A 12,918-nucleotide genomic window follows, 5' to 3' on the forward strand; every position below is an offset into this window, starting at 1 on the left:
TGAAAGAATTAAGGAAAATTCATATTTCATATCGTGGGCCGTTATATCCTAACGTGAATTATATCCGTCTGTTCATTTTCCTCTTCAATAATCATTCTTTTTTGTATAGAGAAAATGGACCCCAGCAGTAATCATTATTGATATCAGAATTTAAATGGAAAAGTTATTTTTTATATGTATTCAGACCTCTTGAAGACCAGTGCACGATTGTTGTGTATGTAGAATACCCAAAATACAGCTTTCGCGTGTTTGATCAGTGATGCTATCATGTTTGTCAATGACAAACTGTACTGAATATCCTTACTATTTCTTGATTTTATTGCATACATCTTATTTACGAATAATACTCTCTTCGATTACAAGTGTTATGAAAGCTTGTCCCAGTGTGTGTGGACCAAATAAGTAGTTCGAATTTTCATTGCATTTAAATTTACGAGGAAATTCATTCAGATCCACAGAACTACTATATAAATAAAGGTAAAGTACCTCAGATTTTTTTTTTTTTTTTTTTTTTTTTTTAATACCTCGTCGCTGTCTCCCGCGGTTGCGAATTAGCGCAAGGAAACAGACGAAAGAAATGGTCCAACCCCCCCCATACACATGTACATACACACGTCCACACACGCAAATATACATACCTACACAGCTTTCCATGGTTTACCCCGGACGCTTCACATGCCTTGATTCAATCCACTGACAGCACGTCAACCCCTGTATACCACATCGCTCCAATTCACTCTATTCCTTGCCCTCCTTTCACCCTCCTGCATGTTCAGGCCCCGATCACACAAAATCCTTTTCACTCCATCTTTCCACCTCCAATTTGGTCTCCCTCTTCTCCTCGTTCCCTCCACCTCCGACACATATATCCTCTTGGTCAATCTTTCCTCACTCATTCTCTCCATGTGCCCAAACCATTTCAAAACACCCTCTTCTGCTCTCTCAACCACGCTCTTTTTATTTCCACACATCTCTCTTACCCTTACGTTACTTACTCGATCAAACCACCTCACACCACACATTGTCCTCAAACATCTCATTTCCAGCACATCCATCCTCCTGCGCACAACTCTATCCATAGCCCACGCCTCGCAACCATACAACATTGTTGGAACCACTATTCCTTCAAACATACCCATTTTTGCTTTCCGAGATAATGTTCTCGACTTCCACACATTTTTCAAGGCTCCCAAAATTTTCGCCCCCTCTCCCACCCTATGATCCACTTCCGCTTCCATGGTTCCATCCGCTGACAGATCCACTCCCAGATATCTAAAACACTTCACTTCCTCCAGTTTTTCTCCATTCAAACTCACCTCCCAATTGACTTGACCCTCAACCCTACTGTACCTAATAACCTTGCTCTTATTCACATTTACTCTTAACTTTCTTCTTCCACACACTTTACCAAACTCCGTCACCAGCTTCTGCAGTTTCTCACATGAATCCGCCACCAGCGCTGTATCATCAGCGAACAACAACTGACTCACTTCCCAAGCTCTCTCATCCCCAACAGACTTCATACTTGCCCCTCTTTCCAAGACTCTTGCATTTACCTCCCTAACAACCCCATCCATAAACAAATTAAACAACCATGGAGACATCACACACCCCTGCCGCAAACCTACATTCACTGAGAACCAATCACTTTCCTCTCTTCCTACACGTACACATGCCTTACATCCTCGATAAAAACTTTTCACTGCTTCTAACAACTTGCCTCCCACACCATATATTCTTAATACCTTCCACAGAGCATCTCTATCAACTCTATCATATGCCTTCTCCAGATCCATAAATGCTACATACAAATCCATTTGCTTTTCTAAGTATTTCTCACATACATTCTTCAAAGCAAACACCTGATCCACACATCCTCTACCACTTCTGAAACCACACTGCTCTTCCCCAATCTGATGCTCTGTACCTGCCTTCACCCTCTCAATCAATACACTCCCATATAATTTACCAGGAATACTCAACAAACTTATACCTCTGTAATTTGAGCACTCACTCTTATCCCCTTTGCCTTTGTACAATGGCACTATGCTTATTTTAAGTTTAGTTTTATGATTTGAGGCTTCAAAACAGCATTCAATCATTCTGAGAAAAATAATGAATGAATTAGTTTTACATGGTATCCAGGAGCCTAACGACACTCGCATATCCTGGGGGAAATTACGAACTCCCACCTGTTCCGTTAATCGTGGAGAAAAACAAAAAAAAAAAAAACTAGAAACTCACCCGTCACCAGACGTAATCCCTTTGGTCCCATCCCCTCCCTCCCATCCGTCCGTCCCTCCCTCCCCTTCCCCATACCCCAGCTGCTCCGCTCAGCCTCGTCAGCTGATCCACCAAACATGCTGGAGGAGGCTGGTGACGGTAGGCTGCCTCTGCACCACACTCTCTACAATGCCAGCTCTTGCCACCCACTTCTCCCTAAACACTCTCTGCGTCGCCGCCAGGAAGGTGCCGTTTTTACCTAGTCGTGTCTTCATAGGAAAATATCACAGCAATGCCCACACGAAGCCTCAGGTGACACCCACAAAGGTAACCTTGAAGTTTGTAGAGGTATGTAGGGTTAAGTGAAAAGAACACAAGGTCATTTCTTCGACGTTCGAGAAATAACGCGTCTCAGAATTACGTGAAATGTATGCTTTTATCATTTCACCAGCATTGTTCTCACGGGACAACGACATCATGTGGTTTGACGGAGATCATTATTGAATATTTTTGCACAGAAATAACTGACGGATTTGGAAGAGCGATGCCAATCAACTTTGTAAACTATTAAGAGTGATTTATACTTTAGAAATAACTAACGGATTTGGAAGAGCGATGCCAATCAACTATGTAAACTATTGGAGTGAATTATACTTTAGAGACGTGATTTGGAGAGTTGATTTTTGTTATGCAATGATAGATGATAGTAGGGAGGGCTATTATGATTCGGAAAAATATGGTGGTAATGTAAGGACAACATTTAGAAGTAAGAAGAACTTTTTTAAAACCTTATATGACTTCCCTAGCAACCTAAATTTTTGCAAAAGGAAAATGATGAGTCACATAAGTTTTGACTAATGATGATTACTAAGGTCAATTTTGGTTCAAGGTGGTTAGATGAGGTTTTTGTAGGTTCTGTTGATTTTTACTAGAATTTCACTGACTTTTACTTCACATTTTACCTTACCCAACATTCACTTCATGAGGATATTATGATGCTTTAAATCATGTGTACTAAGTACAAGAAGTCCACTTATACCAACATGTTTTGTCCAAATCCATATTATTTTTCTGATGCTCCCAAACTGGAACTTTATGAAAATGATGTATGGAATTAACATAACCTGTTAAAACCTCACCTTTACCGAGGGTAGATTTACCTAAACAGCTCTGTAACCCAGCCATGCTCATGAAATGCTGGACATACAAGATTGAGACATTCTTTGACTGGGGAAATGGTATGTGTTTGCAGTCTGGTTTGAAGATCAAAATCAGAAACAGTTGCTTTTAAGTTCATATGATCTGTGTAAAGGCTTTATATGTAAGTCACTTCTACAGAATAGGTGCTTACTTTTTTTTCTATGGTGGGAGTAAGAAAAATGGGACATTGGAAGGTATTGGGAATGAATACCAGATTTTTCCATTAATCAAGTCATTTTTGCACAAGATTTGCTTTATGCACATTTTTCCAAGATTGCATCCCCTGTACATAAAGGAGAGACCATTATTTTATCATTTTATGTTATCTAATTTTCAGGTGTCACGATTACAAATGCTGAGATCCCTTGAACCTCTTCCATTTTCTGCATTCCTGACAGATTCCTTCGGTCGTGAACATTCGTACTTAAGGATTTCTCTTACTGAAAAATGCAATCTCAGGTGTAAGTAAGCATGCTGTTCTTCAGTAAAACATGCTTTTAAAAAAATTGCTTATTTACTTTTACTTTTGAACTTTACTTTTTATTTTTTTCTTAGAGAATATCACAAAGCTGATCGTCAAGTAAATGTCCACCTGTAATGTTTGTCAAATGAGGAAATAAGCCTTAAGAGATTCAGAAAGGTTATGTAGATGTTTTATGTGGTCCACTTTTGTCCTCATTTGTATCTGATTTGTTTTCTTTTATTCTGAAAATGAAAGTTGCTCCATTTTAGGGTTAGAGGAATAAAGATGTACTCTTGCAGTGCTGTTAGATATTGCATTTTTGACGGAATTACCCACTCATATCAGGACAGTAGGTTATATTTTTATGATTATTTTGATGACCCCAAGGTCAATACTGTATGCCAGAAGAGGGAGTAAGTTTAACACCAAAAGCAAGACTTTTAACTTCCGAGGAGATTATACGAGTGGCAAGGTTATTCGTATCAGAAGGTGTTGACAAGATCAGGTTGACTGGTGGCGAACCCATGGTCAGGAAGGACTTAGCATACATTATTGGTAAGTAAATAATTGCTTTGCCTGTAGAATTTCTATGAACATTTTTTGAACACTGGATTTAGAGAAAATGTGTATTTAAGTGTAGTGAGTGGGAGCATGCTTAGAGTAAAAATAAGTGGAGATTGGGTGCAAGGGCAGAATTGATGAGCATATTTGAAGGGTCACTCATTGGAGGTGACTGAGATTATGAGGAGACTGGTGTGTAGGGGAAGATTTTTTTTTTTTCATACATATTTGCCATTTCCTGCATTAGCAAGGTAGCATTAAGAACAGAGGACTGAGCCTTAGAGAAAATATCGTCACATGGCCCCCTTCTCTGTTCCTTGTTTTGGAAAATTATAAACGGAAGGGAAGAATTTCTAAGAATTTTCTGAAAATCGTCTTCTGCATTCTTTTTTTGATATTGAAGATTAGATTTAGAAATTTGACATTTTGATTGAATGATGATTTACAATATACTGTGATATGTTATTGTGATACATTACAGCACTGATTGAAAATGTGTTGGTATGGTATGGTATGGTGACTTACATTTACATTAGCAAGATAGGTAAAGAACTTCATGAAATTTCAGTTACCAAATATTATTTAGACAGGTACACTTGTGTAACTCATGTACATATGTACAGACTCCTGTGTTCCTTTTCTTTATGCTCATTTTTCTTCTTTCTTGAACTGTAATTGTTTTTCTTTGTTTACCATGGAATGTATATTGTTGTGAAAGATATTCCATTTCTAGTCATTTTGTATTTAGCCACAATAAGACTGCCAAAAATTTTTTACACTATTGAATTCTCACTTTTGGCACTGGAATGCCAAAATTTAGTTACCAAATTAAGCTATATCACTGAAGTTGGAAGTTGTATCAGAAATGATTAAAGGCTAAATTAAACCATTATGTGTCGTAGTGCAATTCCTGTATTCATTCTACCTCTTAGTCTTGTACCTTCATTCGTTGTTTGTCCATGCATTGATGAAATTGAAAGGAAATAGGTACACGCCTCTAACAGATCAGTTTTATGTATGAAGGGGATGCATACGAAACATGAAGAAAATGGATCATCGTGTTCACATTGTTTGAAATCATCTAGAAAGGAAGATGTGTAGGGTTATAACTTTCATTCTGTTGCATTGTTTTGTCACCTACCGATAGTTGCCAGCATATTCTCAGATTATCATTTATTATACTGTATTTTATAAAAGCTAGGTAGCGCTACCTCGCAAACGCGGGAGACAGCGACAAAGTATAATAAAAAATAAAATAATAAAATATTAAAGCTGTTTTTATCCTTCCATCTCTTATTTATGGGACTGGACTTAGTAGACACAGAAGTTACATATAATGCATTGAATGAAGAAATACTGATGAACTTTTCTTGACTTTGCAGAGTCATTGTCTAATCTTGGTGTCAAGCAGTTGGGCATAACTACTAATGGGCTGTTATTGAAAAGACGCTTAGCTGAACTGCAGAGTGCAGGGCTCACGCATGTTAATGTTTCACTCGACACCCTCATCCCACAGAAATTTGAACTCATTACACGGCGTCGTGGTTGGGAGAGAGTGATGGATGGTATTGAGGAAGCCCTTGATTTAGGATATTCACCTGTAAAGGTATGGTCATATTCCATTTTCTTCATTATCTTTGCATGCAATAAGCCACTTTCTACATTTATTCATATTTCCACAAATTTGATTTTCAGAGAGTAAGCCATAGTGCTTAAAAATGTATCATGGTAATTCCTCTGTGGACATCTGCTCTTGGACTATTCCCTTCAGTCGCTTCACCTTAGTATATGATTATGGTAGACTAATAGAGGATAGATATTTATGATTTTTTACCCTTGGTTACACTGCAAGGGAAAAGTAACTTTCAATTAGAGTCTATCATTGTTAATGGATGGAAAGGAGCACAGTCTCATTGAAGAACTTATTACTCCAAGAGAGTCCATCATTTCATTGCTAATGAAAGTGGCACAGACTTGAAACTGCAGAAACCCCCTAAAACAAGGGTCCTGGGGTTATATATGAGTATAATGATAATATACTGAGGATCATCTGGGAAGAAACTGGCTAGTGGGATATTGCCCAAGAACTGTGGAAAACACTAAAATATTTTGTTAGTGTTTTAGTCATTACACTAATCAGGCAAATGTTTTCTTTTTAACCATTAGTTTGTTTGTAGATTCACATGTCTGTATCAGTTTATCTCTGTTGTATTTGTCTTTCCATGTCATACTATAGGGCAGCTTATGCTGAGCTTAATTGAGTCATTCTTTTGCACACATTCCATCTCTATATCCCTTCAGCATATCTTTGGTTTTCTCTTTAACATGTTGTTACACAGACCTCTCATGTTTCGATATTTTGAAGATCATTCTGCAGTAAGTTTTTCCACATGTCCATACCATTTTAACATGATTTTGTATTTTGTTGATTACTTTTTTATATAAGTGTAGTGTGTCATGACATATGTCCTTGTATGTTTGATGGGTTAGTTGTTAAATAAAGGTCATTAATTAAGAACAGGAATATGATTAGAGACACACCAGTTCTGTGAAATATAATGGCTGAAGTTATAAAAAAGACATTGCCAAGAGAACGCTGGAAATAGAACATATGAATCACAAATTCAGCTTCGTATCAGAGCCATTTGAGATATAAAATGCTTAGCCATGGATTCTCAGTCTCTTAGAGAGAAGATGCAGATTTCCTTAACCCTTTGGCAAGTTTATTACTTCATTTTTTTTTCTTTACATATTTACATTTTCCTATGTTAGTGATGCAGCACCAGCAATAAAAAAAATGGCCTCATGCACTCCAATCCACTCTCCAGTTGTCGTGTTTAATGCACCAAAACCAGAACACACACACACATATATATATATATATATATATATATATATATATATATATATTCTTTCTTTTCTTTTCTTTTAAACTATTCGCCATTTCCCGCATTAAGAACAGAGGACTGGGCCTTTTTTGGACTATCCTCACCTGGCCCCCTCTGTTCCTTCTTTTGGAAAATGAAAAAAAAAAAACGAGAGGGGAGGATTTCCAGCCCCCCGCTCCCTCCCCTTTTAGTCGCCTTCTACGACACGCAGGGATTACGTAGGAAGTATTCTTAATCCCCTATCCCCAGGGATATATATATATATATATATATATATATTTTTTTTGCTTCGTCGCTGTCTCCCGCGTTTGCGAGGTAGGGCAAGGAAACAGACGAAAGAAATGGCCCAACCCACCCCCATACACATGTATATACATACGTCCACACACGCAAATATACATACCTATACAGCTTTCCATGGTTTACCCCAGACGCTTCACATGCCCTGATTCAATCCACTGACAGCATGTCAACCCCGGTATACCACATCGATCCAATTCACTCTATTCCTTGCCCTCCTTTCACCCTCCTGCATGTTCAGGCCCCGATCACACAAAATCTTTTTCACTCCATCTTTCCGCTTCCAATTTGGTCTCCCACTTCTCCTCGTTCCCTCCACCTCCGACACATATATCCTTTTGGTCAATCTTTCCTCACTCATTCTCTCCATGTGCCCAAACCATTTCAAAACACCCTCTTCTGCTCTCTCAACCACGCTCTTTTTATTTCCACACATCTCTCTTACCCTTACATTACTTAATCAAACCACCTCACACCACACATTGTCCTCAAACATCTCATTTCCAGCACATCCACCCTCCTGCGCACAACTCTATCCATAGCCCACGCCTCGCAACCATACAACATTGTTGGAACCACTATTCCTTCAAACATACCCATTTTTGCTTTCCGAGATAATGTTCTCGACTTCCACACATTCTTCAAGGCTCGCAGGATTTTCGCCTCCTCCCCACCCCATGATTCACTTCCACTTCCATGGTTCCATCTGCTGCCAGATCCACTCCCAGATATCTAAAACACTTTACTTCCTCCAGTTTTTCTCCATTCAAACTTACCTCCCAATTGACTTGACCCTCAACTCTACTGTACCTAATAACCTTGCTCTTATTCACATTTATTCTTAACTTTCTTCTTTCACACACTTTACCAAACTCAGTCACCAGCTTCTGCAGTTTCTCACATCAATCAGCCACCAGCGCTGTATCATCAGCGAACAACAACTGACTCACTTCCCAAGCTCTCTCATCCACAACAGACTTCATACTTGCCCCTCTTTCCAAAACTCTTGCATTCACCTCCCTAACAACCCCATCCATAAACAAATTAAACAACCATGGAGACATCACACACCCCTGCCGCAAACCTGCATTCACTGAGAACCAATCACTTTCCTCTCTTCCTACACGTACACATGCCTTACATCCTCGATAAAAACTTTTCACTGCTTCTAACAACTTGCCTCCCACACCATATATTCTTAATACCTTCCACAGAGCATCTCTATCAACTCTATCATATGCCTTCTCCAGATCCATAAATGCTACATACAAATCCATTTGCTTTTCTAAGTATTTCTCACATACATTCTTCAAAGCAAACACCTGATCCACGCATCCTCTACCACTTCTGAAACCACTCTGCTCTTCCCAATCCGATGCTCTGTACATGCCTTCACCCTCTCAATCAATACCCTCCCATATAATTTACCAGGAATACTGTATATATATATATGTATAATAATTGATATTATTATTACTATTATTATTATTGTTATAACCAGAGTCTCATGAACGATAAGATCATATTCCGAATTCACCTACTGTATTTTGCCAGATAAATTGTGTTGTTATACGAGGGAAGAATGAGGAAGAGTTGTCCGACTTTGTTGAACTCACCCATCACAGAGACATTGATGTGCGCTTCATTGAATATATGCCTTTTGATGGAAACAAGTAAGTTAGTTTTCCTAATTCATTTTCATTCAAATTTTTTCTATCTTTTTCCATATGTTAATTACCCAAAGTCATGCTCTATTTTCCCAATGGATGATGTGAAATCTCCATACACCTCTTGTCACTACACATCCCTCACACTTGTGAACACCTTAAATTTGCCTTATGTTATTTGCTATATCTTGAACATAACAGAAGCTATATGTTTAGAATTTTTCCCACCAAAACTATTGGCTAGAAGCAGTATTGCTTCTTATAAGAGTGCTCATCAAGAAACCCTGATGCTAGGTTTTGTTATTAATGACCCTGTATGGGCTAAACTTGGTAACTGATTTTTCTTTCTGTGAAGATTGGCTGTTTCTCCACCACAGCCCAAATGGGAGCTTTCAGACGTCCTAGACCTTTTACAATCTATTGGTTTTCTGGCAGTTTTGCTCCTGAATATCTTACAACAAAAGCTTTTCCTCATATCCTTGGGCTCTGGTAGGAGAGTTTGTGAATTATATTTTATTTCCAGACCCAAAAATCTTCTATATGATAGCAATCTCCATGGGTGTTGATAAAACTGAAACCTAAGTTTTAGGTTGATAATGAAACTGTTAGATTTAGAAAAAGCCCTGTTGTCATCCGTTCTTGGAAAACTTCATTTGCAGAGTATCATGCTGTACGTTTAAGTGAATTTCTAGAGATATTTTTAATTCACCAGAAATTATTGACAGGACCATTTCCTTGTGCACTCTTGAACCTTGAACCCCTTTTCATCGAGGAACATCTCTACGTGGATTATTCCCCAAAGGACTAGACCCCAGCCACTGCCCTCATTTAGACTCGAGGCACATGTTATCATTATGTAGAGGAGCATTGTCAAAAGCACCTGCTAGTAGCACTGGGAAAAATCCAAAATAGTTACCTATGTAGCATAATTTCTTACCTTTTGGGGACCCCTAGTCATACTTGCATCCATTACCTTATCCAGCTGTCATTACAACTGGATTGCGCACCTTACTGGCATGTAGAAATGGTGTGTGTCACAAGTAACTACAGGTAGCAGTGGAAAGGGATCTGAATGTCTCATTACCTATGTAACACGAAGGGGGAAGATACAGCTTGGCATATGCCCCAAACCAATTAGTTGTTGTCTTTTGGGCATTAGTTATGACATTTATGATCCAGATGTTGAATTGCTAGAGCTAGGAACTGATAGAATGTGAAGATTTTTCCTTAAGAGTTCAGTTGTCATTCCTAACATTACCTTGCCAAGGCGAGAAAGGCCAATATTTAAAAGAAAAAATACCATGCTGTGCCTACTCCAATCTGTACATGATTTCTTAATGTAGCAATTTCTTTTAGTTTCTCATATGGTAATGCGATTACCTTTCAGATTTTCTCCTGTGATACAGGTTTCATCACCTGCTTCACTCCTAGCAGAGTCAAAAATCCAGGTATTACATCAACTGTTTTTTACTCTTCAGCATTACCCAGTAAGGAACCTATATGCTTTCCTTTATGCTGTCACTGGGGTTTATAGAACTTGACTATCTTCCCTTCACTATGTTAACAGGAATGAGCGAAGTTGAATTACTGACTGTTGAATAATACCTTTCATTTCATGACTTTGAATGCACCAAATTTCACATGTAACTGATTCTTTATTTTGATGTTGTCATGAAACTTGTGAACTTCACAATAACTAATCTCTGTAAAGCAACCAAATACTGCATTTTACTAAGATGTTCAGTAGGGTGAATGTCTTTCTTCTATTGCACTGGGATTCTTGGATGGTGTGGGCTTATTCTCCATAGCCTACCTTGTGATGATTTTATTGGCTGAAAGGTTTTATGGGTGCCAGTCTCATTTGGAATTAGTACTGTTGTTAATACTGATCAAGGTTGCAGTCATTTGTTTATTAGATCCAGCACTACAAGGGTGGTTTTTCATCTGAGATCTTCAGTATGATCTCTCCTTAATTGATGAGTATCTTTCTGCTTAACCTCTGTAACATGGACTCTTCCTAGTCTCTTCATCTTGGATCATCTTTGACCTTGACATAGCTTGAGCTCTCAGACTGTTAAAGAAAGGTCCTCTGTTCTTAGAAGTGAGTGCCAGAGATGTGTGTTATCTTTTGGAGAGCACTGCTCTATTCAGACTGATAAAGGAAAATTTTACAATTACTTTGGAAGGTGTCACATTTAAGCTTTCATGCAAGATCACCTTAGTCTGTTCCTGTGGAACCACTTATTTTTCATTGTTAAAATTCTGAATGTAGTGAAAAGCTGTATGAAGACTATTGATATGAATGGGTTAGCTCTGACTAATGTGCATTTTCTTAGATTTGCTAAGGGAATCACTGAAGTCCCAAGTGGTACAAGCATTTTTACCTCAGAGGAGTTCCTAAGGCTGTTTTCAAAATCTAAGGTATTCTTAGTTCTTTGGATTCCGACAGGCTCCTCGTATGTGTTATCTGTTCATTGATTCTTTTCTTCTGGTAGAGTTCCCCACTATCCTCCATGTAGGTGTGCTCTTATTTCCCTTGCTCATTGGTGAAATTTAAACAGAAAAAAGTGAGTTTTTAAACTCGTGAAAAGCTATTTTTTTTTGCAAAGGGAAGGTAGTGAGCAATTTTTCCTTTTTCCTTCCTTTGCATTCTTCCCATCTCCTATCTTTTATTTCCTGCCTTGTAATTTCATGGGCATGAGGTTATGTAGTTGACACATGTTATGTATGGGTTTGGATTTATGACGGTTGAAAGCAGTGGGTTGTGCAAGGTGAACTTACCTTTTGGGATAGATGATTGGTAGACCATAGTTGCCACCATGCACTCAGTAGCAGGGACATAATGGGCTGTTTTGAAGTGAGAAGTTCCCCGATGAAATTCTCACATTTGTCATCTTGCACTGTCAGAGGCAATATTTTACTTCCTGTGTAACCTCGAGCAGGCAGAGTATATGGCTGGGACAGTGTCTGAATATTATCCTAAAGTGAGTGGAGCTGTTTCATGTGCCTTACCTCCTGGTCTTTTGTGTAGGAGTAATTATTTTTCTTAAGCTCAAAGCTCTTTTTTTTTCTTTCAAAATTTTCCCAAAACTGTTTATATGACCTGTATACAGGATACTGAAAGGTTACCCTTTGGATAGTACAGGAGGGAATGAAATTAAGGGCATAAAATGTCTGATAGGAAATTAACTGTAGAAAAATAGAGGCAGAATGTTTTAGGCAATAGTGAGTGCAGTTCTAGATTAATTCTGAATGAAAAATGTATAGAAGTAAAAGATAAAAGGGAAAAGTTATTTGAGTGTGGTGCAGAGGAGATATGCCAAGTTAGATAAATGGAAAGTGGAAGTGAATGAAGTTTGAATGAATGAATGCGTATAACAGCTCAGGAGTATGATTCATGGTATTTGAGGAAACAACAGATGGAAATTTATGAAAAGATATAAATGGTACAGGAAGAATTTCCAGTGAACAGTGTGACAAGTGATTAGCATTGATGAGGCCAAGGAGAAAAGATAAGAGCAGAATCAATGTAAAGAATGTTTAGAATGATGAAAAGGCTAAGAAGGGATATTCAAATAACAGAAATAGGAACAGATGCGGATGGCTTACTTGTCGG

General features: G+C 38.3%; 1 protein-coding gene across 4 annotated transcripts in view; it reads left to right on the forward strand.

The window, feature by feature from the left end:
- The window catches only part of Mocs1 (Molybdenum cofactor synthesis 1), a 46,663-nt gene that overhangs the window by 9,250 nt on the left and 24,495 nt on the right, over positions 1–12,918 (forward strand). For 2 of the 4 annotated variants that reach the window (XM_071684643.1, XM_071684640.1), the window contains exons 1-5: positions 2,303–2,550; positions 3,761–3,884; positions 4,274–4,441; positions 5,830–6,053; positions 9,190–9,308. In XM_071684643.1, coding sequence (XP_071540744.1) covers positions 2,413–2,550; positions 3,761–3,884; positions 4,274–4,441; positions 5,830–6,053; positions 9,190–9,308 — 773 coding nt within the window. In that variant the 5' untranslated portion in view covers positions 2,303–2,412. Of the gene's footprint in view, positions 1–2,301; positions 2,551–3,760; positions 3,885–4,273; positions 4,442–5,829; positions 6,054–9,189; positions 9,309–12,918 lie in introns of those variants that run through there. The other 2 variants (XM_071684642.1, XM_071684641.1) reach the window with 2 other exon arrangements.

This window comes from Panulirus ornatus, chromosome 38 (genome assembly GCF_036320965.1).
Source record: "Panulirus ornatus isolate Po-2019 chromosome 38, ASM3632096v1, whole genome shotgun sequence".
Classification (NCBI taxonomy): domain Eukaryota; kingdom Metazoa; phylum Arthropoda; class Malacostraca; order Decapoda; family Palinuridae; genus Panulirus; species Panulirus ornatus.